The sequence below is a fragment of the Monodon monoceros genome, unplaced genomic scaffold, assembly GCF_005190385.1.
Source record: "Monodon monoceros isolate NGI ecotype Baffin Bay Population unplaced genomic scaffold, NGI_Narwhal_1 Super_Scaffold_5, whole genome shotgun sequence".
Taxonomy (NCBI): domain Eukaryota; kingdom Metazoa; phylum Chordata; class Mammalia; order Artiodactyla; family Monodontidae; genus Monodon; species Monodon monoceros.
Window position 1 is genome coordinate 79,279,482 of NW_021703782.1, and position 24,175 is coordinate 79,303,656.

Genomic DNA, 24,175 nt, shown 5'->3' on the forward strand with positions numbered 1-24,175 from the left:
ATAGCCTCTTAGGGTCTTAAATTTCAGCTAAAGAATAGGTGAATAGGATCTGACAGAATAGAAGAATTTCAGAGGGCTATGAGTACTAACTTCAGTCTAATCGGAAACTGAGAAATTCTTTTTGTAAAGGACCAAGTAATAAATATTTTAGGTTTTGCAGGCCAAGAGCTTTGTGACTGTCACCCATAGTCTGGCACAACTACCCGACTCTGCCATTGTAGTGCAAAAGCAGCCATATGCACTACATAGAGAATGGCTGGGTGCCAATAAAACTTTGTTGATGTACACTGAATTTCATATCATTTTCATGTCACAAAGTAATTCTTTTGATTTTTTTTTCAGCCATCTAAAAATAGAAAAATCATTCTTAGCCCATGGGCTATGGAAAAACAGGTGGCACGCTGCATTGGGCTGCAGCCTGTGGTGTGCTGACCCCTGGTCTAGGAGTGGAAAGGCTTAGAACTTGGAAAAATGGTTCCATACATCAGTTTCTCTTTTCCTCCTTCTCTTATATTGAAGCCATGCCTCTCTGGAATGTTATGAGAAGAAAATTAGAAATTGGATGGTATACAACTGCTGGGCATTCTTAAGTCTTGTTGTGCCTCTCTGGAATGTTACGAGAAGAAAATTAGAAATTGGATGGTATACAACTGCTGGGCATTCTTAAGTCTTGTTCATTAGAGGGACAACACTTTTAGCTAACTTTCTACTGTAGTTGTTGGAAAATGTGTGCCTTACCTCTGGACTGACCTTCCTACATAATGGAAAGCTGAGGGTTTTCTCAGGACACTGCAGGAAGAAGAGAGACAGCACCTCAGTTTTGCCTGAATATTTCCTAGCTTTCTTCCCAGTGGTTTATTCCTGACAGTTCTGATACCTTTTCATGGTTTCATTCCTCCCTGTATTCTGTCAATTTTGTAAGCTGTTGCTTTGTATTTGTTAGAGAAACTAGGTGAGACAAAACTATTTGTCAGAGAAACTAGGTGATGTACAGGGCAGAAGCTTTCATGATTTCCTAGGGTTATTGGAGGTCAGGTGCTTCACATGGGAAATTCATACTATTTCATTTCCCTGCTTGTTACTGAAATGTGGTGCATGATCATGTTTGCAAGTGAAGGCAGTGTATTAAAGTCTTAGTGATTGAGAAGAGTAAAATGTACAATTTTGTGTTCTCCATAAATTTGAAAAGTGTTTCTCTCAAATTTAAAATGCATTAATGTGCTCTCAGGTTGTTTTTAGCCATTAAAATATCTGTCATTTGCTGTATTTAAAAATTTCAGGTGGAAAAACCTTGCAATGGTGGTCAAGATTTACTTGTTTATCCAGCTAAGAGAAAGCAGCTTTTGAGAAGTGAACTGAATGCTGAAAAAGTGCCACCATCCCCACTACCTGCTCCAAAACAAATACCACCACTCAAAGGGTGTCCAACAGTTATGCCAGGAGACTTTAAAGAGAAAGTTGAGGAGCTGCTGGTGAAATACTCAAGTGGTCTTTGGGCCAGCGCACTCCCAAAAGCATTTGAGGACATGTACAAAGTGAAATTACCTGAGGATGCCTTAAAAAATCTTGCCTCGCTTTCCGATGTATGCACCATAGACTACATTTCTGGAAACCCTCAGAAGGCCATTCTCTATGCTAAACTTCCACCACCCACTGACAAAATCCTAAAGGATGCAGAGCAAGCACATGGAGATTATGATGCCAAGTCTGTGATTGAACAAGAATATTTGCAGATAGAAAAAAACATTACCGAAAGTGCTGATACCTTTATGGAGACTGTAACAATTCCTCCGTTAATCATTCCAACTGAGGCATCCCCATCTGTACTGGTGGTTGAACTGAGCAACACAAATGAAGTGGTTATCAGGCAAGTTTTATTTTCTAATTCTTTAGAACCCTAGTGTACTGTTGCTACTTGGCTATTCTTCATATAGATGCTGGTTGAGGAAGAATAATATATTTTTAGTTCTATAGAGTTATATTGAAGTATAATGTTTAAAATAACTATTTTTGCGAGAAAAGATTTCTTACAGTTTTAAAAATTGAAATGATGATATGGTCTGAACATGAAAATAATCTATGTCAAAAGCATAATGGTAACTATATAAGTCAAAAGCAATACCTAGTCCATAGAAAGAGCAATCACCCACTAGGTAGGTAATACTGTTTAATCTGGGATTACGTAGTGTTTCCTAAAAGTCAGAATAGCTAAGCACCGCCTTCTAGTGTAATGCATCAGATTAGCCCTCTGGTTTCTCGAGCCTTTTGATATCATTGCCTGGGAGAAGGAATTATTGCCTAAGTGGCTAATGATAACTGGAATTCCAAAAAACAGTTCGGTTCAGGCACTTGATGTGGACTTTTGGAGGAAATGTAGAATACATAGAAAATGTTGAAAGACTATAATTTGCTGTTTCTAACTTGGAATGAAGAATGGTAACCACTGTAGCTGGATCTCTGGAGGCAGCAGCCCAAGGTGTGGCTGTGGCTGGAGCAGAACAGAATTCAGGCTCCTTCACCCAAAATGTCCCTGTGCGTTGGACTCTTACTCTTCCCAAGGATCATAGCTGAGCTGGGAAGATCCAATGAAAGGCCACAAAAAATAATCAAAGTCCTATACAGCAAACCTATTGAAGCTTTTCTGTTTGAACAAACTAAGTCTGATGATGAAGTGAGAATCAAGTATCTTAGGATGTTCAAACTAGAACATGTAGGAGCTTTGTTGAGGTCCTTTTTATAGAGGGGTGGTAAATATATAGAGCTTTTATTCTAAGATGTGGTATGGCCTGAAGATAGAAATAGCTTGCTGAGGGTTAGGGTTCCCACTGTGGGTCACTAATAAACTGAGGTAAAGGAAGGATGTTGAGGAGCACATTGCTAACTTTTACCATTTGACATTATAAAGAAAATCTAAATCTGCAGGATCCTTTGGTATCTGTTACCAGTAGTCATTGGTGCCACTTTCAGAGAGCCAAGCACCCAGCACTGGACTGGATGAATCATGTGATTTCTTACGTTCTTCCCAAGATCTGGCAAGAATCTGGATCAATTCCAGGACTTCAATAGGATGGGGGTTCAATCTACTCCAGGATGATTAGGTCCAGGGTCCTCAGGTTATCTAGATCCCTTTTTCAGTATAAGTTAGAATCCCAGAGCCAGCATTCTACGTGTTCATTAGGGTGGCTGGCAACCAGCAAGCATGATGGGTAATGTCTGCCCTTAGGTTGACCCTAGATCATTAGTATCCCCCCACCGTCCTGACCCCAGCAGGCTGAGCCCTATTCTACATCCACACCTTTACCCAGGCAGTAGACTCTGGAAACTAGTAGACTTGTGACTCATAAAAGTTACAGGGAGGTGCCGTGGCAGGACCCTTAGGTCAAGTATGGGAATCTGTTGTCTCCAGTCTAAAAATTAACTTTGTAAAACTTTGTATTTATGGCATATCTAAATTGGCCTGCATATCATTCTTTGTTCACTTGCTCAGGTAATTTGGGGATAATGTATGACCTTATTCTTGCCACTACCCACTCTTATACCAACTGTCATGTTACCTCCTTACCCCGCCCAGGCATCATTCTCTGTTGGTGGCTACAGAGAGCAGAAGCTGCCTGCAGATCTCATGCTGCTTCTCACCACCTCCCTCCTCCCTGGCAGGAGCCCATGCTATGCAGACTACCAAACCACGGGCTACAGCCTAGGCCTCTGCCAGTTGAGCTCCCAGGACTGTAGCAGTGCTACCAGGAGGCCCCATGAGACTCCAGATCCCAAGGAAATGGGCACTTGAGCAGAGCTGCAGATCTACTAGGAGACTCCAGAGCCAAAAGTGCAGCTGTATTCCAGGCAGTACCCTAACATTTGTAAAGCTCAGTAACCTTAAATGATAGAGTATGACAAAGCTTTTACAGCTGTTTCTGGAGTGAATAATATGCATGTCATATTTTGTTTTAAAATAGCCATTGCCTCCAAAAGAGGCATTATTTCCACATTGTGTAGGGCTTTTAAAAGCTTTTTTTCCTCTAGTAACAAATAGGTTGACTCTGGTTTCTTCTGTCCTGCTGATAGTTACCAAAAATACAGGAAGATACTCCTAAAAGGAATAGTTTCTGAAAGCTGTATAGGACCACTTGGGCCCTGAGTAGAAGCTAGAACAGTTCAAAGAGCAATGTTCTTGTGGCATATCCCCCATCTCGCTGGCCAGGTGATTCTGGTGCTGGTACAGCATAGCCTTCAAACTCAAAAGGCTTCATCCCATGGCTGAGATATCTCCTGTTAAAGGAGCCAGGTTTGATTTGCCAGGTTTTCCATCCTGGAACGAGGCCTTTGTTGGAATTGTCTCTGAAGACTAAAGGACAAGGAAGCAGCAGCCTATTTATGGCAGAAAGCAAAACAGTATGTTTTGATAACATAAACTAGGACAAGGTGATTGCAGTTGTCAACAGCCAAAAATTGTAGAAGGGGGATAGAAGAGTATCCTGGAAAAAACATTTCTTAAAAAGCATGCAACTTAAAGAGGCATTTATCTAGAACATGTTATCTCTTTAAGGGTATCAGAACTCAACATTTTGTTGTAATTTGTTCAAATTTGTTCAGTAAGTTGGAGGGATGGGTTGTCACATGGTTCTATCTATTGTTTTCAAGGGTTTGTTTTTCTCTAGGAGGAGTCAGATTTCATTGGTTTTCAGAGATTGAGACTTGTTCAGACCCAGCCTTAGTTAAGGCAGAACTATCAACTACATTCTCTTCTCAGAAATCTACACACATCTCCAGCAGCCTGAGTCAAAATCTCAGGTTGACTCTTGCTCACCTGGCTTCCACTGGTGTCTTCCTTTCCACTTCCTCCCTTTCCTTCCCTTGAGTCTTCTCTCAACCTGGTCCTCCCTGACTGCTTACTGTTATATCCTCTAGTTCTCTGGATTGTTGTTGAGCATTTGCTCTGTTGTGTGGTGTGTTGGACCTTGGTCTTTTTTTGTGAGCTCCACAGTATTGTATTCTCCTTTTTCAAGGTACAATTGTTGGGCTTCCCTGGTGGAGCAGTGGTTGGGAGTCCACTTGCCAATGCAGGCGACACGGGTTCATGCCCCGGTCCGGGAAGATCCCACATGCTGCGGAGCGGCTGGGCCTGTGAGCCATGGCCACTGAGCTTGCGCGTCTGGAGCCTGTGCTCCGCGATGGGAGAGGCCACGGCAGTGAGAGGCCCGCGTACCGCAAAAAAAAAAAAAAAAAAAAAAAGATATAATTGTTTACTAACTCCATGTTCTCCTCCCTGTCAGTGTAAGCAAGTCTGAGCCTGGAACCAAAGATGACCGTAGAAAAACAGAGTAATATTAATGAATTCCTGTAGCTTTCCTTCTTCCAGGTTGCTTCATTTGTGTTCCCTTCCTTTAATTTAGGTATGTGGGCAGAGACTATTCTGCTGCTCAGGAATTAATGGAAGATGAGATGAAGGAGTATTACAGTAAGAGCTCGAAGGCCACGCCCGTCCAGACTGTGCAGATTGGCCAGTTGCTGGCTGTGAATGCTGAGGAGGACGCCTGGTTACGGGCACAGGTCACCTCAACAGAAGGGAACAAAATAAAGGCAAGCATTATGAAGACAAACATTATTTTTCAGATGAAAATGTTGCTTCTAATATTCTGTCCTCTCTAACTATATTTAGTTTTCCCCAGAAGTTGAAAAGATAGTATCTGTAAAAGATTATCTCTGTCAACTTTTAAGTCAGTGGTAGTTATATTATCTTAGAATTTTAGTTTAAAAAAAAGAAAAAAAATTCTTCTCCATTGTAGTACCATAACCCATGATGTAAGCAGGAAAAAAATCTCTATTCCTCTCCCCCGAGGTTATATAATGAATACTGATCAGAGCTCTGTGGGCTTCTTATCCAGGTCAATACTTTGGAGTGAGGGAAACCATACCGATTAGAGGAGATGGCATTCTTCTCTCCCTTCTTGCACAGCCAGCTGAGGAGAACCCCAGATAAGACTTGGGCCATGCCCCAAGTCTTGCCCTCTTGGTCATCTTGGAAAGGTTAGAGGGCTCGTTCACCAGTCTCTTCCCTCAGAGGCTCTAATACTTCCAGACTTGACCACATTCGTGGTGATCATCCTCTGCTCCATTGCCTCTTTTTTCCCTCAGCTCAGAGACCCAGAATCAGAACTCACTCATGAAGGCACAGTTTTGTCTAAATTTTGTAAGCAGGGTTAGCACATCTCAGAACCCTTAGCACTGCAGGGGGCAGGAAGTCCAGGTGAACAGGACCCCAGTCAGTGTGGCCCCATCACTGCTTTGTGCTCAGTGAGAAACCTGAGTGGCCTCTAGTCGATAGGAGATAACTGCCCCAGACATTCCTAGCTAAACTTCAGTCTACTTGCTGACCGTTTCCCTGCCCTTAGGAAGTCTAATACAACTTAAGCTATTTGAAGGCACAGGGATTGCTTATGAAGAGAAGAACCATACAAACCCCGGTGACATGTTAACAGTGCATCAGTGTTTATAATAAATGCTACAAATACTCCACAAGGATATCTCCTAGTCTGAGATCTATAAGGCAAAAATAACTTGGGCCTTCCCCTTCCTTCCTTACCTCTACTTTGGGAGTTTAAGCTCTGGAGTCAGTTAGACCTGAGTTTAAGTCCCAACTCTGCCACTTCTAGCTGTGTGGCCTTGGGAAAGTTATTTAACTTCTCTGATTCCTTACCTATAAAATCAGACACTATCATTATGCTAGTATCTGCCTGTTAAACTTTTCATTCATTTTTTCCACTGTCCTAGGGCAGGAGACAAGACTGACAAGTCCTTGTTCTCGAGAAGCTTATATGCTAGTAAAAGAAGACAGATAATGAACAAGTATACAATAAATAAACAGGACAATTTAACAGCAGTGAAGGAAATAACCAGGGTGCTGTGATAGAAAATAACTTTGAAGGAAGGGATAAGCAGGGAGATGTGATCTGGTTTATTTGCTTCAAAGATTGTTCCAGTGCCCGTGTGGGGCATGGATTGTAGTAGTGTAGAGAACATGGATTGTAGTAGTGTAGAGAAGGAGAGTAAGACTGGTTAGATGGCTATTGCAGTAGCCAGCAACTTGTGACCTGAATTAGGGTAGAAACAGTGGAGACAGAGGTAATGGGACGTATTCAGGATGTATTTGGAGGTAGAACTGACAGGACACTAATTCATCGGATGTGGAAGAGAAGGAAGGAGAAGATTCAGGATGGCTGCTGGGTTTGGGACTTGAGCAACCTGGTGGATATTGGTGCCATTTATTGAAACTGGGAAATCAGGGAAAAGAACCAATATATAGGAGAATCAAGAATTTTGTAGGACCTGTTAGGTTTGAGAAAAGCTATCAGATTTCACCTGGACAAGCCTGGAGCTCAGGGAGAAGTCAGGACTGGAGATGTAGCAGCAGGGTGGGAGGCATCAGCGTGTAGGTGCTACTTGAAGCCATGGGACTGGGTCAGATCTCCTTGAGGAAGAATCACCCATAGAGCAGAGAAGGGGACCCAGAACTAGGCTCTGAAACACTTCAGCATTTAGATGGTGGGTGTGAGAGGAGCAAAGAAGACTGTCAGAATGGCCAGAGAAGGAGGAAAACCAAGAAGGCAGTGTCACGGAAGCCAGAACAGGAAAGTACCTCATAAAGGAGGAAGCAACCGGCTGTGTCATTGCTTCTGAGAGCTGTGAGCTGGTGTGAGGAATAAATAGAGCAGCTTGGTGTGTTTTACGGTGGCAAGCTCTTAAGGCAGCAGTAGTTGTGGCAGTCCTGGCCTCATCTTGTTCCCCATATCCCATGAACCAGACAGAGATGAGTTTTACCCTTTATTAGGAGAAACCCCAACTACTTGGAAAGTCTTGTTTCTCTTGAATTTTACTGTGCCTGACAGGAAGAACAGGTTCCCTCCTTGCTTTCTGCAGAGCTTTCTGAGTATGAGAAACAGGAACATGCGGCCACCCCCTCAGGTTGGTGCCAGTTTGGCCTGGCGCAAACCCACATCCCAGGGTTGTTTTCTGGTTATTACTCAGGTGGTGCTGTGAGACCTGCGGCCACTTGAGGGAGCCAGAGATCCAGGAATGAACTGGGGCCCGGTGCCACGATTATGAGCCTGCTTGTGCTGATCTCAGGGCCAAAGGACACAGGACAGAGGGTGGTGACAGTCCAGCTGGACAGTCCATGGGCAGATGTTTTATGAGCCACAGCTGACATACAAATACATGGTATTGTGATTCAAAAGAAGAAAGAAAAGAAAACAAGCTCCAGACATTACAGAAACCCTTTGAAGATTTTAGAGCAGTATTCTTTAGTCTCTTAGTGCTAGGAGTACATTCGAAATTGCCCAGGAATCATGATTTCACATACTATGTCCTATTCACAGACACGTTGTCTCCATTTTAACCTAGGAAGAGCAGAATCCAAATTGTGGGTGTTGGTAGCTATTAAAGGACACAAAATCTGCGTGAATCCTGAGGCCTTTGGGAAGGAAAAGCAGATGCTAATTAGGGGTTGGAGAAGTGGCTGGCTGTAGTGTGGGGACCCTGCCAGGGATCAAGGCCTCGGCGGGCACTGAGTCAAGATATGGACTCTAAGAGATGATCCTTTCCAATGTGGGATATACAGGCCCCACAGACACGGCTATCAGGTGGTCAGGGAAAGGCGTTAGTCATCTCTCTATTCTTTTCTTCCTTAGATTCTCTGATGGGGAGAATTTTTGTTTTGTATACTTACTGTCAGAATCTTGGTGCTCAGAAGCTGTGGACTTTATTTTACTGCAGAAAGTAAAACTCTGTATTACTTGGTATTTTCTTTGCCATGCCTTTGCCCTGTGATTTGTTCTGTATTTGTAATAACCATCTGCTTTAATTAGAGAAGCGTACTAAGTTTTCAACACTTTCCCTCTGATTCCTAGTTATCATTCTAAACCACAGCTTAATGTCTCTAGATTTATTTTTCTCCAAAAAGAAAAAGCCGTTGGTTATATAGTCCTTCTCAACTGAAGGTTTTATTAATACACTAAAAATAATATCCAGGCTCTCCATGATCTGTGATGGTGGTGAGGAAGTGCCATGCAAGTTTCTGTAAACACAGAGCTCTGTCCAGCAGACTTGGGACCTTTTCCTGAATTGGATGAAGGCCTAACCCAGCTTCACAGCCCCCAAAAAACCCAGAATTACCTACCTTTACAGTGTAGAATTCCATGTTATCCAGCCATGACATCATTGTTGTCATTGACAGAAAGCATCTCGGTCCCTGGAAGCATAACAGCTGAGAGCAAGCTGTCACAAGTGCTGCTCTGGGGATTTAGAATCTGATAAATACCACCAGTGTGATGCCTCCTCTAGAAATAAATAAGGATCTGCCTAAGGAAGCAGATCCTTAGTGGAGTTGTATAAATCAAGAAAGAATAAGGTGATGTAGGCATTATGCCAGCAAGGAAAGGGTGGGGACAGTCAGGGCTGGCAGACCAGGTACGTGTGCTTCTGAGAAGCTGACAACAGAAGGCATCGGAGTTCAGCACTCTTCCCTCTTCTCCCCTTTGGCAAAGGCGCAGCGGAGGAGTGCGGCCTGGAAGTCAGGAGCCCTGGCACCCTTGGTCCCATTCCCAGCATTCCTCTTCCAGGCTAAGTCAGGGGTACCTCCCCTGGCATTTTCCAGGCAGTGGTGCCACTTCACATGCCGATTATGGGGTAAAATGAAGCCAGTTCAATGCATCAAGTGATTTTTTTTTTAAGAAATGAGGATAAAGAATTTTATTTGAACCTAAACGTTGTTGTTTCTGTTATCATTAGGTATGCTATGTTGACTATGGTTTTAGTGAAAATGTTGAAAAGAGCAAAGCATACAAATTGAACCCGAAGTTCTGTTCACTGTCATTCCAAGCTACGAAGTGTAAGCTCGCAGGTAAAAGGAACTTATTTTAAAGTGCTCTCCACTTTGACAAACGTATGGACACCAAGCGGGGAAAGTTGGGGCCGGTGGGGGGGGATGAACTGGGAGATTGGGATTGACATATATACACTAATATGTATAAAATAGATAACTAGTAAGAGCCTGCTGTATTTCTCTTTGTAAGATTTGATCATTATAAAAATGTTACAATGTTTTAATATATTTTTGTTACATTATATATAACATATAGCACATTTAACTTTATTATTAAAAAGCCTGTTGGACATCTGAGAGGGTTTGGTTGCTGTTGCCGTAACTGCCCTAGTAACAGCTGTTCGAGGCCCTGTATCATGGGATACAGGATCAGTGTAAATCGTGTTGTTCGACCTGTTGTAAAGTGACTCCCAGCTTCGTTCCCACTGAGATGGACTCCATGGATGCTGCTTGTTAGCAGGGAACACTCCCTCGTGCACCCAAGCACGAGTCCAGCTGTGGGTCACGTGTGGTCTCTGGCACTGTCACGTATCACTGTTCTTTTCTTTCCTCCTCAAGGAAGCGTAGAGAAATGCACATGTGTGAGAGTGACGCGTAGGGATGACCTGAAAGTATGGGGGGCACACGTTAATGATGAGGAAAGACATTGGAATATGTATGCCTCATGCAGGAGAGCCAGAGCTATACTCAGAAAACTATCAGAATTGTTTTCATGAAAATTAGACCTGTGAAGAAATGCCTCCTTCCCAGCAGGGATGTCTTTATGTCAGAGGAACGGGGTTTGGCTCTCTCTGTGAGATAAATCTAGAGTAATTTAAAAATACTGGTACAAACCTGTGGGAGTTAGTTTTGAAAAGAACATATCAAGAGCATAGGAAAAGATTTAGGATGCTGAAATGAAAGGTTTGATAAAAGCTTTAGAGGTGTGTGTCTGGAGAACAGAATATGAAAAAGAGAAAGGTAGGTCAGAAGGAATCTGTAAACTTTTGCTTATGGATTTAAAGGGGAAAAATATAGAAATAGACATTGTAGTACCATTGGGGAAATGATGCCCTAGTTTAATTAGTTTAATGGATTAACTTAGAGTTGTCATATTACGTTATATGAAATTACAGTTTTCCAAGAATTTAAAGAATAATTAGACTGCGATAAAATTCACCTAATACCCACATTACATTAAACAGTATTTTACCTTTCTTTCATAAACCTGAAAGTTCTTTGGTATCCTCAGGGCCATGATGGTTTACTTAAAAAGAAAGAATGAAAGGGAGGGGGAAAGGTTGTCTAAATTTTCAATAAGTGCATGTTCATGCAAGAAATAATTGTGCATATTTAATTAGAAAATGAAAAAACCAAGGGTATATTTTTAGGAAGAGTGTTACAAATACATGACTGGCAGACATAATTGGCTGACAACTTCTTTACGTGTTAGTCTTTTTGTTTTAAATATGTGTTTGTAAGTAAAGTGAAGGCTGTTTCTCCTAAGGTAGAAATTCAGATTGATCGTCAACTTTTCTTCTTGTTTTAAGATTGCCCGCCTTTGTGTAATCATTCAAAAGGGCATTCATGTTATAATAAATATTTTTAAACCTAAGGGTGGATGGTATAAAGAAGATTGTATAACAAAGCTTCCCTATAAAATTTAAGAATTTTGTAGTAGATTCATAATTGTAATAAGTAGCCAAAACAAACACAATCTCTGCATCTTAAAATGATTCTTCTAATTAAGTAGAAATTTAAATATTCAATATTTTTCAGGGTTGGAAGTTCTAAGTGATGATCCTGATTTAGTGAAGGTGGTTGAATCTTTAACTTGTGGAAAGATCTTTGCAGTGGAAATACTTGAAAAAGCTGATATTCCACTGGTTGTTCTGTACGATACCTCAGGAGAAGATGACATCAACATCAATGCCACCTGCTTAAAGGCCAAATGTGACAAGTCACTAGAGGTTCACCTTCAGGTACCACTGTGACCACTGTTGTCTATTCACAAGTATCACAGGAAAGAAATTCACCAGAAAAGAACGCTGTACATTTTAGGCTAACACTAGATAGAGACAGATTACGTATGTATTGGAAAAAAAAAAGGAAGGAAGGGAGCTAAAAGGAGGGGAAATGCCAAAATATAAATAGTAATTATTAAGAATTGGATTTTTGTTTTATTTTCCAGTTTCCACAATGAGCATATATTAATTTTATATGAAATTATTTTGCAAAGATAATAAAGGATAATTCAAATGAAGGGAAAATTAGATCAGTGAAGATGCTTATTAAATTGCTAGCTTTAACATTTTTTAAATGTGAAGAACATAGATGTCTGTACGAAAGGACACTTCTGAATAAATTATAGAGCAGCCACTCGAAAGAATGAGATGTTAAAAATGATCATTTTTAAGGCTTCATAGCAACATTGGGAAAATATTTGTTTTAATAAGTAGAACAATAGTAAATTACCTTTATATTATGATTTGACTAAAAATGGCTAAAATTAAACCTTTACTGTGATTATAATTTTTAAAAGTTACTAAAAATTCCTGTGGCCCATGGACGTGAATTAGAAAGTAAACTAATAATGGGATTGATTTTGTGAGAGTTTTTTATTTTTATTTCTGTTAATGCTGCAAAAATATGTTTTATATAATAATTTTTCTAAATTAATGGGGAGAAGATAAACCAGAGTTAAAGCAGAGCTAAAAGTACTCTTAGCCTTTCAGACAGTAGAAAGTGGTAATAACATAATGTGTGCAAAATGTCTACTCTGTGCCTGACACAAACGATACCAGATATTCCTTTTGGAAAGAGTGGTATGCAGACTAGTTTTTCACATTTACGTTACGAATTTCATTCTATCTGTCCTCCAGCTTGCTTAGAAGATTGAAAAGCGCAGACATTTTCAATGAGCTGTTTAGATAGATCCCCTTAGGTAGGTAAGAGCTGCACTCTGTTCTCACATCCTTGGTGTGTCCTTTGTTTCAGGTCGATGCCATGTACACAAATGTCAGAGTGACTAATATTTGCTCCGACGGCACACTCTACTGCCAGGTGCCTTGTAAGGGTTTGAACAAGCTCAACGACCTTCTGCATAAGATAGAGGAATACTTTCATTGTAAGGTATGGCCAAGCAGCATCCACCTCTAAGATGAGTCCTAACATTGCAAACAAGAGGAGTCACTAAATTGTACATGTGTAGTAAGTTTTGTATATTTTGAGGTAGACTCTCTAAAATAGAGGGTAAGAGCCCCAGACTTCAGAATTTAAAACAAAAATAAAAATCCCCACTAGTTTCTTCACGGTAAACTGAGGATAATAATAGTGAGTACCCACAGGATTGTTATGAGGACCAGTCACAAGGCTGCTTATTATTAGCACAGGGCCTGGCACATAGAAAGTGTGCAGCAACCGGTAGATTTGTCATTCACAAGGTGCAGTTGATGAGCCTACAGTGCAGCTGCCTGTGACTGTCTGCTCGAGCAGCTGGCTCCTCTGCCTGGGCAAAGACGGAACCGTGGAATTTAGAAGGAGAATAAAACTTCCGAGGCATCACTCCCCAACCTCTTTATGGTCCCTGAGAGAACCTGCGCCTTGGAAAATGTGGTTCTGCAGTTTACATTTATTAGTAATCTCTTTTCCCTTTAATTCTAGTATTATTTTCTGAATCAGGATCTGTAGAGGTTTTGTTTTAAGGTCCTAAAGGGATCTCCTTACCTCCATTTGGGCATTATAGTTGTAATCCACAATATGCTGTGGTTTCCAAGTGACTAAACTCTGATGCCGCTTCATCTCTGACCCCCTCACCTGGAAGTGAACCTTTGCCTCTGACCTACAGAGCACCCCGAGTGCCTCATGACACTTGTACGCAGCATTGTTTTAGCTGTTTGGGTATTTGTTTGCTTTACTAGAGTATAGGCTTCCTGAGGGCAGAGACTGAGCCTCACCAGCTTCTGGTAAGTACCTAATTCATTTAGGTACTGTAGTAACTTACCTAGTGTCTTACATAAAATAGGTATTCCAAAATATTTGCTGAAGTGGATTAAACTTGTATTTAGACTACAGCCTAGAATCGAGACGTTAGATCTGTAGCTTTACCTCTTTCTCTGTTACAGATGTCTTAGCTTGTATCTCAAGGTCATTACTTAAGTTTGATTTGCGGATCTATCCTAGAGAAATCTGAGACATCCAGAGGGTGACTGTAGTTACTCATTTGCATGCATGTGCTTATAATCTAAAATGGTGAAAACCACTCTTGATAGTTCTTAGTGCCCTGGAAACTCAAGTGGAAGGAGGCATTGCCTTTGGGGAGAGTAGAAACATTCACCCTGAAGGAAGGAGGCAATGGCGGGTCCCCATTTCAAGCTGCAGCAGAGGAGGAGGATGAAAACATTGAACAACATTGAACTGGCACTGATATCCATATTTGTGTTGATAACGTTTCTTTTGTTTTGGATTAAAATCTTATCTTTGAATCTTGAATGTTAAAAGATGAAAAGAGGAGGCCTTATGAACAGCTAGCCTAACTGCTTCCGTTTCATACAGGCTGTTCATTTTATCGGATTCATCTTCCCTCTTTGTGTTTAACTGATGGTGCCTGAGCCTGGATGAATTATACTGACCTCCATGCTAACATTTTTAGACATTTTAACAAGGCTGATTTATGAGACATGTGCAAGGAAGGAGGGTAGATGGCTGCCACCAACATATGAGAAACAAGGCAGAAGCCCTACAACCCCTGTACATATCTGCGTCCACTGTAGCACACACCTCGCCGAAAGTCTGATCACATACGGGTGAAGCAGTTTGCCTGTGCCACAGCGGTGTTTTTCTCATGGTGTAGCAACGTGCTCTTTGCTGAGAATAATAAGTGTCATGCGTTTCTGTTTTGCAGCACATGACTTCTGAGTACTTCGTTTCATTACCCTTCTGTGGGAAAATCTGCCTCTTCCATTGCAAAGGAAAATGGTTACGAGTAGAGGTAAAATCAGTCACTTGACTTTTTTTAAACTTAAGATGAAATATTTCAGACATATAAATGAGGTTTTTAAAAAATGGAGTAAGCATCCATATACTCATCACCAGTTTAAGAAATAAAACATGATACATAAAACCAATATACAGTTGATGCTCCCTGTCTGCAGCCCTTTCTTTTACTCCCACCCCTGGGGGAGCTACCAGCTGAATTTGGTGTTTCTCCTTCCTATTCACTGCTTTAGACTTTTACTATATTTGTGTCTATACACACATACTTTTACTATCTGTATATTTCAATATAGAGATATTTAAAATGTAGAAGTGAATAGTATATGTAATACTTATAGTAAAAACATGAATAAAGTATAACTGAATGAATGTCTTAAAAATTTACACAAATTGTAAGATGTATTGATTCTTCTATAACATGCTTTTTCATTCATTATGTTTGTGATGTAATCTGTTTTCCCTGCTGTATGCTGTAACAGTGTACGAATATGCCAACATTATCACTCCATTCTTCTGACAATGGATATTTAGATTGTGTCGAATTTTTTTCTATAAACAGCACTACCATGAACCTTCCTGTGCATATCTCCCAGGGTACATATGTAGGAGTGGAATTTCTGGGCATAGGAAATGCCTAATTGCTCTCCAGAGTCACCCCTCCCTCGAGGGTTAGCCCTTTGAGTGTTCTGGCTTCTTGGGGGCATCTCATGTCCTCCCTCACCCCTGCCCAGGATGGCTTGGGTTTCAGTGTTCACATATTCCTCTATTTCCAGGGCCTAATAATTGTTTTATTTTCTTACAAGCTCAGTTATGAATTTGTAAGGAGGTTTGTTATATTTTGTCATAAATCTCTGTATGTTTTTCAAAGGTAGGTTTTGGATTTTTGTGGTTTCTTTCTTTTCTTCATCTTCTTCTTCTTTTTTTTTTTTTTTTTTTTTTTTTGATTTTTTTTTTGCCCAGTTAGTAAAATTGCAAATCTGGGCTTGATTTTTTTTTTTTTCCACAGTGGTGCTTAACCTAGGTGCAAAGACCTCTGCTTACAGGGAGCGCCTGGACCCCTCCCCAACAATTGTATGCAAATTATGTGTGTGTGTGTGTATTATGTATTTTGGAGGGAAAGTATTCATAATTTTCTTAAGATTCTCAAAGAAACCAACCCTAAGTAAGAATCATTGCTTTATTGAGTTTTATTACTGCATAGCAGCATTGTGATTACTTAATGGTACTGATTTTCCCTTTATTTAAGTAAATCTTGATCATGGCCACTTTAATGAAAGCATCAGTTTTGAAATAACTATTGTCAATGTGAATGTGTGTCAGAAAGTTGAGATCTGGAGTTATATGACTAAGATTTGGGTGCTTAGCTATAAACTTCAAAACATGATTTGTTAAAAAGAACACGACATTATCTGAATTTTAAAGCTCTGTGCTGTTTAGTGTATAATATATAAATGCACAAATACTTAATTTTTTAACCTTTTATTTTGAAGTAATTTCAGACTTTTAGAAAGTTGCAAAAATATTTTAAGGAGTTCCCATATGCCCTTTACCCACCATCTCCAATTGTTAACGTCTTACATAACGATTATCAAAATCAGGAAATTAACATTGGTACAATATTAACTAATCTGCAGAACATACTGACATTTCCCAGATTGTCCTCCATATGTCCTTTTTCTGGTCCAGGATCCCAAGATGTATTTAGTTGTCATGTCTTCTTAGTTTCCTCCAACCTGGCAGTTGCTCAGTCTTTGTTGTTTGTGGTCTCTTGAAGAGTAGCAGTGTTTTGTAGAGTGTCTCTCAACTTGAGTTTCTCTGTGTGTGGAATCAGGCTATGCCTTTTTGGCAAAAATACCTTCTCAGTGTATGCTCAAATACTTTAGATAAATATCTAGTATTATTTTTATTACTATCAAGTTGTGTATTATCTACTTTTGAGGTAGCGAAAGTGTTCATTCTCTTAGTGATGCATAGAAAGTTAAGGAAAGTAAGATAAGTAATGAAAAGCAGATCCTGTGTTTAAGTGATGTATTTGCTCTTGACATTGTAACTTGTCTAAAATTTAGTGCCTATACATTCTGAACTTATTCTGTAAGTCCAACCAACTTTATTCAGTGCAGTGGCCACTACTCTCCCTGTTTCCCTGTAGAAGTGGTCTGCATTCACTCTGCACCATCTTCCAGTCAGTCCTCAGTCACTGCCACATGACTTCTGCCCACACTCCATCACAGAGCCTGTTCTTGTGAACAGCATCTTAATTTTGCAGTTGAATTAGTATCTTCCAGGTCTTGTCGTACCAGACCTCTTTGCTGCATCAAACAGTGTTGAAACTTGAAATTCTCTTCTCACTAGGCTACCATGTTATCAAATCCTAATTTTCCTCATGATAGTCTAATAATCCCTTCTCTTATTTTTCACCCAAACCTCCTTCCACCCCCACTTCTGAAATGTCAGTGTCCCTAAGTCCTGTCCAGGCTCATCACTCTTCTCGGCCTCTGCATCCTTCTAGGTAATCCTATCTCATAGTTTCAGGTACCATTTTGGCCCTAATGACTCCCAAATTTGTTTTCCAGTCCTTGATGGGCTGCAGATTTGAGCAAAAAGCCAGCCTAATTGTCCATCTCACAAACTCTTTTAAGTTCTACATGTCTGAAACCAAAATTATCTTTCCCCATCCTTACCTTTCTCCCTTATCTCTATTTTAGTGGTACCTCCATTCATGGGGCCATGCAGGCTGTTTCTTAAGAGTTATCTTTGACTCCTACATCTTCCTCAGCCCCAAGTGCTACTAATCACTGAACACTGCTGATTTTACAACTTTGTTAATTCTTGCCTGGAACACCGCAGTACCACACCAACTGGTTCCTCTGCCTTCACTCCTGTCTTCCTCTAGTCGAGCTCCATATCACGAAGAGTAGCAACCCAAAATGCAAATAATTATACATCCAACTTATGACGAGACTTACTGTTTCCATGACACTAAATGCTTTTTTAAACATGACTGATCTCATTTCATGTTCACAAAACCCTGTTATCCCTGTTCTTACTGATGAGGAAAGTCATCCAGCTAAAAAGTGGGAGAGCTGAGATTTAAAACCAAATCTATCTGATCCTAAAGCCCTCGCCAACAATTTTAGAAAGCTGACCATCTCATTCTTCTACTTAAGGCTTGACATTGGCTTCTCATCTACAGGGTAAAGTCTTAGTTCTTGAAGGCATGATATCTGCTTCTCTTAGACCTTGCCTTTGCCTGTCTCCCAGCCTCACCTCTTGCCTTGCCCGGCCTCTCATTTTATGCTCTAACGTAACCAAAATGCTTGTAGGCCCCACACGTAAGAAGTATGTGTGTGCCTTTGCCCATCCTCTCCCCTCTATTTGAAATGTCCAGATTCACCCCTAACTGGACTCCTACCAACCTGGTTTACTCCCATTCATCATTTAAGGTGCAGCTCTGAAAGGACATAGATTTGTGAAATTTATGAAATTTCAGTTTGTGAAAAAGGAAATACAAATGCCCAGTAAATATGATTATTTCTTAAAGTAACAAATTTGTGTAAACAAATTTACACAACTTAAATTATCCAGCCGAAGTGATTTCATAGATAAGTCACAATGTATGTATATGATAGACTTAAATAACATTAAAATGACATAGAAGACAAATAATATGAAATATTTTTATGAGACACTGAGTGGAAAGCAGTCAACTATGAAATAGTATCTACAAATATTTTGTAATTCTTGTAAATCTAATCTTTTGTGAATCATGGGTAAAAGACTAGAAGGATAATTGTAACCTATAGTAGATTACAAGTGATTTTTATATATTTAAGTATATAAATTTTCTACAATGGAGGCATTTTACTAAAATAAGAAGAAAAAAAAGTAAATTTTTAAAGAAAAGTACCAATTCTAGGCATTCCCTCCTCCTGAAAGCTTGCCCTAACACCTGCTTCCTGCTGGGTCAGGTACCCACCCTCTGTGTTCTCACAGTACCCCAAGCGCAACTTCATTATTGCCTTTACTACATTATAGTATGGTTATGTATTTGTGTCGTCTCTCATGGCACTAGGAGCTCTTTGAGAAGGGGAAGTATATCTTTGCAGCCTAGTTATGCCTGGATATAACAAGCATTCAACAGATACCATCCATACCAATATATATGTTCAGTATGTATGTTTGAATAAAATATTAAACATTTTAAAATATTTAAAATATTAAACATTTTAAAATATTCCTCCATGGGACTGTTTGTGTTTATCATGTCTTAAGAGATTTAAAAATTTATGCTATTATATTAATCAAGCATTCTCTCGGGCAGTAGAAAAATGCTTCACTTTTGGCAAATCTGACTTCCAAGAAGAAAGTGGCCCAGTTCTCAACAGTCATCATACCGAAGCCACCACCATGCTTAGGTAGCAGTTAGTGCAGTTGTAGGCGTGAGATCTCAGCCCAGATAACCACCCCCATGGGGCTATATTTGGCCACTGTAAATATTTAACAATGGCAAGGGTCACAATGGCATTTTAGGGGCATATTAGGGGAGATTGTGGCATTTAAAGGTGCATCCAGAATGTTACGTTGTGTTCTTGCCATTTGGCCACAGGTAGGTAATTATTGCTTTGATTCAGTGTGTAACTTACCCATTTTTTTTAAAACATCTTTATTGGAGTATAATTGCTTTACAATGGTGTGTTAGTTTCTGCTTTATAACAAAGTGAATCAGTTATAAATATACATATATCCCCATATCTCCTCCCTTTTGCGTCTCCCTCCCTCCCACCCTCCCTATCCCACCCCCCTAGGTGGTCACAAGGCACCGAGCTGATCTCCCTGTGCTATGCGGCTGCTTCCCACTAGCTATCTATTTTACGTTTGATAGTGTATATATGTCCATGCCACTCTCTCACTTTGTCCCAGCTTACCCTTCCCCCTCCCCGTATCCTCAAGTCCATTCTCTAGTAGGTCTGCATCTTTATTCCCATCTTGCCCCTAGGTTTTTCTGACCATGTTTTTTATTTTTTCTTTCTTTTTTTTAGATTCCATATATATGTGTTAGCATACAGTATTTGTTTTTCTCTCTCTGACTTACTTCACTCTGTATGACAGTCTCTAGGTCCATCCACCTCACTACAAATAACTCAGTTTTGTTCCTTTTTATGGCTGAGTAATATTCCATTGTATATATGTGCCACATCTTCTTTATCCATTCATCTGTTGATGGACACTTAGGTTGCTTCCATGTCCTGGCTATTGTAAATAGTGCTGCAATGAACATTGTGGTACATGACTCTTTTTGAATTATGGTTTTCTCTGGGTATATGCCCAGTAGTGGGATTTCTGGGTCGTATGGTAGTTCTATTTTTAGTTTTTTAAGGAACCTCCATACTGTTCTCCATAGTGGCTGTATCAATTTACATTCCCACCAACAGTGCAAGAGGGTTCCCTTTTCTCCACACCCTCTCCAGCATTTATTGTTTGTAGATTTTTTGATGATGGCCATTCTGACTGGTGTGAGATGATACCTCACTGTAGTTTTGATTTGCATTTCTCTAATGATTAATGATGTTCCCATTTTTGACAAATGACACAAAGTATCATTGGGCTTTCTGACTAAGCTATAAAATACCAAAATGTGTCATGTTTTAAAAATACATAGTATTGGGACCTCCCTGGTGGCGCAGTGGTTAAGAATTCACCTGCCAGTGCAGGGGACATGGGTTCAAGCCCTGGTCCAGGAAGATCCCACATGCCGCAGAGCGTCTAAGCCCGTGCACCACAACTACTGAGCCTGGGCTCTAGAACCCACGAGCCGCAACTACTGAGCCCGTGCTCTAGAGCCCGCAAGCCACAACTACTTAGCCCGCACACCCAGAGCCCGTGATCCGCAACAAGAGAAGCCACCGCAATGAGATGCCCGCACACCACAACGAAGAGTAGCCCCCACTCGCCGCAACTAGAGAAAGCCTGCGTGCAGCAACGAAGACCCAACGTAGCCAAAAATAAATTAATTAATTAATTTAAAAAAAAGACCAAGTTTAACTGTAAAAAAAACCCAACATAATATTTACCTACTACAAGTAAAATTCTGTCTCTGAATTCTCTCTATTATTTCCTCATTGCTAAGACACAGTAGTTTTTTTTTTTTCCCTCACATCCTGATATTTTGGAGAACAGACTGTATCTTACGATCAGCAGTATATAATAATGTATCAAATTGTTTTACAATCAGTAGTATCCTAGAATTGAAAACTTAGTAATTATTACTATATTTATGAATTAACAGCAAGATGTTGAAATCAATTCTACTATAAAAGAATATCTATTTGGTAAATAAGTACATTTTAAAATAAGAGAAAATTCAATCGGCACTGATAGTTTTTGTTGCTTTTTATATGCATTTTAGAGCTGTACAAAATGTAATTGCACAGAAGCATTGTGGCCTTTTGGATATGCTAATAAATCAGCCAACACTTGTCTCATTGCAGATCACGAATGTTCACAGCAGCCGGGCTCTTGATGTTCAATTCCTGGACTCTGGCACTGTGACGTCTGTGAAAGTGTCCGAGCTCAGGGAAATTCCCCCTCGGTTTCTCCAAGAAATGATTGCAGTACCACCTCAGGTACTATATGTTACAAGCCTAGGAGATCGGCTGAAAGGGATTTGGATGTGTTCATAATCACATTGTGAGATGCTCTCTCAGTTTTTGATGATGATTGAGTTTAACAAAATTGGAAATGATCCAAATGGTGGCTCACTTAGACAAGAAGACCAGTGAGACTTACAGAATATTGTTTGATAAATGTTTGTTTTCAAGCATGTTGAGTCACCAGGCTATATTGTCCAGTTAGAGGTTCCACTTTAATAATTAGATGCCAGTGCTGGCTTCTACACAGTTTCAGGATATTATATGTAAATATTTACTTCCAGAGTTCTTAATTTAATTAGGTAACCATTCTCTTCGGATATATGTTTATATTTAACCTTCTCCTCATAGATTTTAGTGAAAAGATTAACTTCAGTCTATCCTTCCTCTCTTGATAAAAATTCAAGATGATAAGAAGTTTGAATTATTTTGAATTAATTAAAATTATTAATAGCTATTTCCTACTTAGGAGAAGTAGAGTTTGTACAGAAATCCATCATGCTTTGAAAATAAAATTGTTCAACATTCTATAATTTCAAGGGGCCCCTTGACCTATATTTACCAGAAGATTTCTTATGTATCAAAACTCAGTGAATAAGAGGTACTTGACCATAATTTGCATGGCTTTTATAATTTCTCTCACTGCAGTCACTGTTGCCTTTCCTAAAATGACTATTGGAGAGAAGCTGTTGAACTTGAGTTCAAGCCAATTTTCAGAATCACATTTTTTCTTATTGCTGCTCAGCATAATATTGAAAATTGTTAGACCTTTAAGTGCTGCTTTCACTTGATAACACCTCTGGCCTCTGTACCCCTTGTTAGAACATCCATCTAGGGCCAGCCTTACCTAGAAAATGTTTCCGGGGCTGGAGGAGATGGGTGATCTGTCCCACTGCTTCTGACTGTCTGAAAATTACACAGGTGTACTTTCTTGGTAAAAGCCACTATAATTTTTTCTATTAATCTTATCTGGATTTTTTATTTGATAGATGTGAAGTTGGGGGAACCTTTAAAACCAGCTAGGGCAAGCCTCTGGCTAACAACATCTCCCCAAGAGGTTCAGAGTAGCAAACTGATGGCCTGTTGGCCAAGGCTGACCCATGAATATTGGGTCTGGGCCCTTGGCTCGTATAGTGTTTTAAAATGTGAATTAGTTGTCTGCTTCTAGCTTCTCTTGACAAACTAGAAAACATGACCCTATTGAGCAGTCCCCTTTATGGCACAGTGCTCTGCGGGAGCTTGGGAAGTGACGTTCTCCTCTGCAGGGCTTGTGCTCTCCAGTGCGCAGGCCCCAGCTGGCCCGCCTCACTCCCTCTTTGCCCACCTGGCACCTGCACTAGTAGAGTCTGCTCTCTTTGCTCTAAGTGACCTCCTCCCCACCGAGAAAGGTACCTCATGCAGGGGGCACAGTGGGAGACTTGGAGCCCCCAAGGATGAAGGGAGGGTGTATGACAGGGAGGTTGGGGCTCAGAGAGGAAAGAAGAAATCTAGGAATCCTGGAAGTAAGTTTCATCTCCTGCATAAAATTGCCTCCATCAATTCAAAGGCTTCCATGAGACTGGAGGGAGTCCCTGGGGTTACCTTTTCCTCCCTGATTCTGCCGAAGCTTGTGCAGTGATGGTGGGGGGTAAAAAGCATCAGGGAAAATGAGGCTTTTAGGGGTCACTGGGTTTTAGTTTTTCTTTCCCTCCTTAATTCTCATTACAACCTCCTTCAAAAGGTAAGTACAAATGCCTGGGGTACTCAGGAAATGCTTCATTCAGCCGGAAGCCTCCACAGAGGTTTTTACAACAGGAGTTAGATTTCATCCAAATGACACTTTTCATTTTTTTTTAGTTGGGCATAAAGGGAAGACCTAGATATAAGTCCCAATCTTGTCTTCATGACTTTGTGATCTTACACAGGTTAGTATCTCTGAGTCTGTTTCACCGTCTGTAAAATGAGATCACAACACTGTCCTGCCATGCAGAAGTACTGTAGGGTGAGAAGTATGTGAAGTGCCTGGTATAACCCTGGCTCATGATAGGAGTAGAGACAATGGTAGTAATATAAATAGATCAGGAACATAGCAGATGCTACAGCCCGAGAACTGTGATTGTCATTATTAGCTATTGCTGTTGCTTGCTCTCTATCTTGGCAACATTTGACTTGTAGGAAAATAATATTGACACTACTCATAAGTACCTGTTTTAAGATGGCGTGTCCTCTTTTCTGTTGTGTTTTCTTTTCAGGCTATAAAGTGCTGTTTAGCAGATCTTCCACAGTCTATTGGCATGTGGACACCAGATGCTGTGCTTTGGCTAAGAGATTCTGTTTTGAATTGCTCAGACTGTAGCATTAAGGTTAGTTATCTTACTGGTCTTGATAAAAGGGGGCTGTCAGCCAGACGGACTCTTTTTTTTTCCCACTTGTTTTTGTGAAAGAATTTTATCTTACTGTAAACTGATGCTTTCACCTCTGACACACTTTTATAGTCAAGAGGTTGGTTACATGTGTTGCTATAAGATATCTGATGGTTTAATTTTTATTTAAGAATATATCCTATATCTCCAGTGTTACTTTTAAACCCTTTATATAATTTTTTGATTATTAATAAGGTAGCAGGTAGTTCCGTGCTCCTATTTTGCTCCATGATAAGGAGTTAAGTCTGCAACAGAGGACCATGTATCTCTTG

General features: G+C 40.2%; 1 protein-coding gene across 5 annotated transcripts in view; it reads left to right on the forward strand.

Annotated features, from left to right (window-relative positions):
• Positions 1-24,175, forward strand: part of TDRD7 (tudor domain containing 7) — a 102,627-nt gene that overhangs the window by 68,592 nt on the left and 9,860 nt on the right. For all 5 annotated transcript variants that reach the window (XM_029203040.1, XM_029203041.1, XM_029203042.1 and 2 more), the window contains 8 exons: positions 1,281-1,867; positions 5,394-5,580; positions 9,787-9,898; positions 11,639-11,841; positions 12,857-12,991; positions 14,763-14,849; positions 21,343-21,477; positions 23,733-23,843. In XM_029203040.1, coding sequence (XP_029058873.1) covers positions 1,281-1,867; positions 5,394-5,580; positions 9,787-9,898; positions 11,639-11,841; positions 12,857-12,991; positions 14,763-14,849; positions 21,343-21,477; positions 23,733-23,843 — 1,557 coding nt within the window. The remainder of the gene's footprint in view (positions 1-1,280; positions 1,868-5,393; positions 5,581-9,786; positions 9,899-11,638; positions 11,842-12,856; positions 12,992-14,762; positions 14,850-21,342; positions 21,478-23,732; positions 23,844-24,175) is intronic.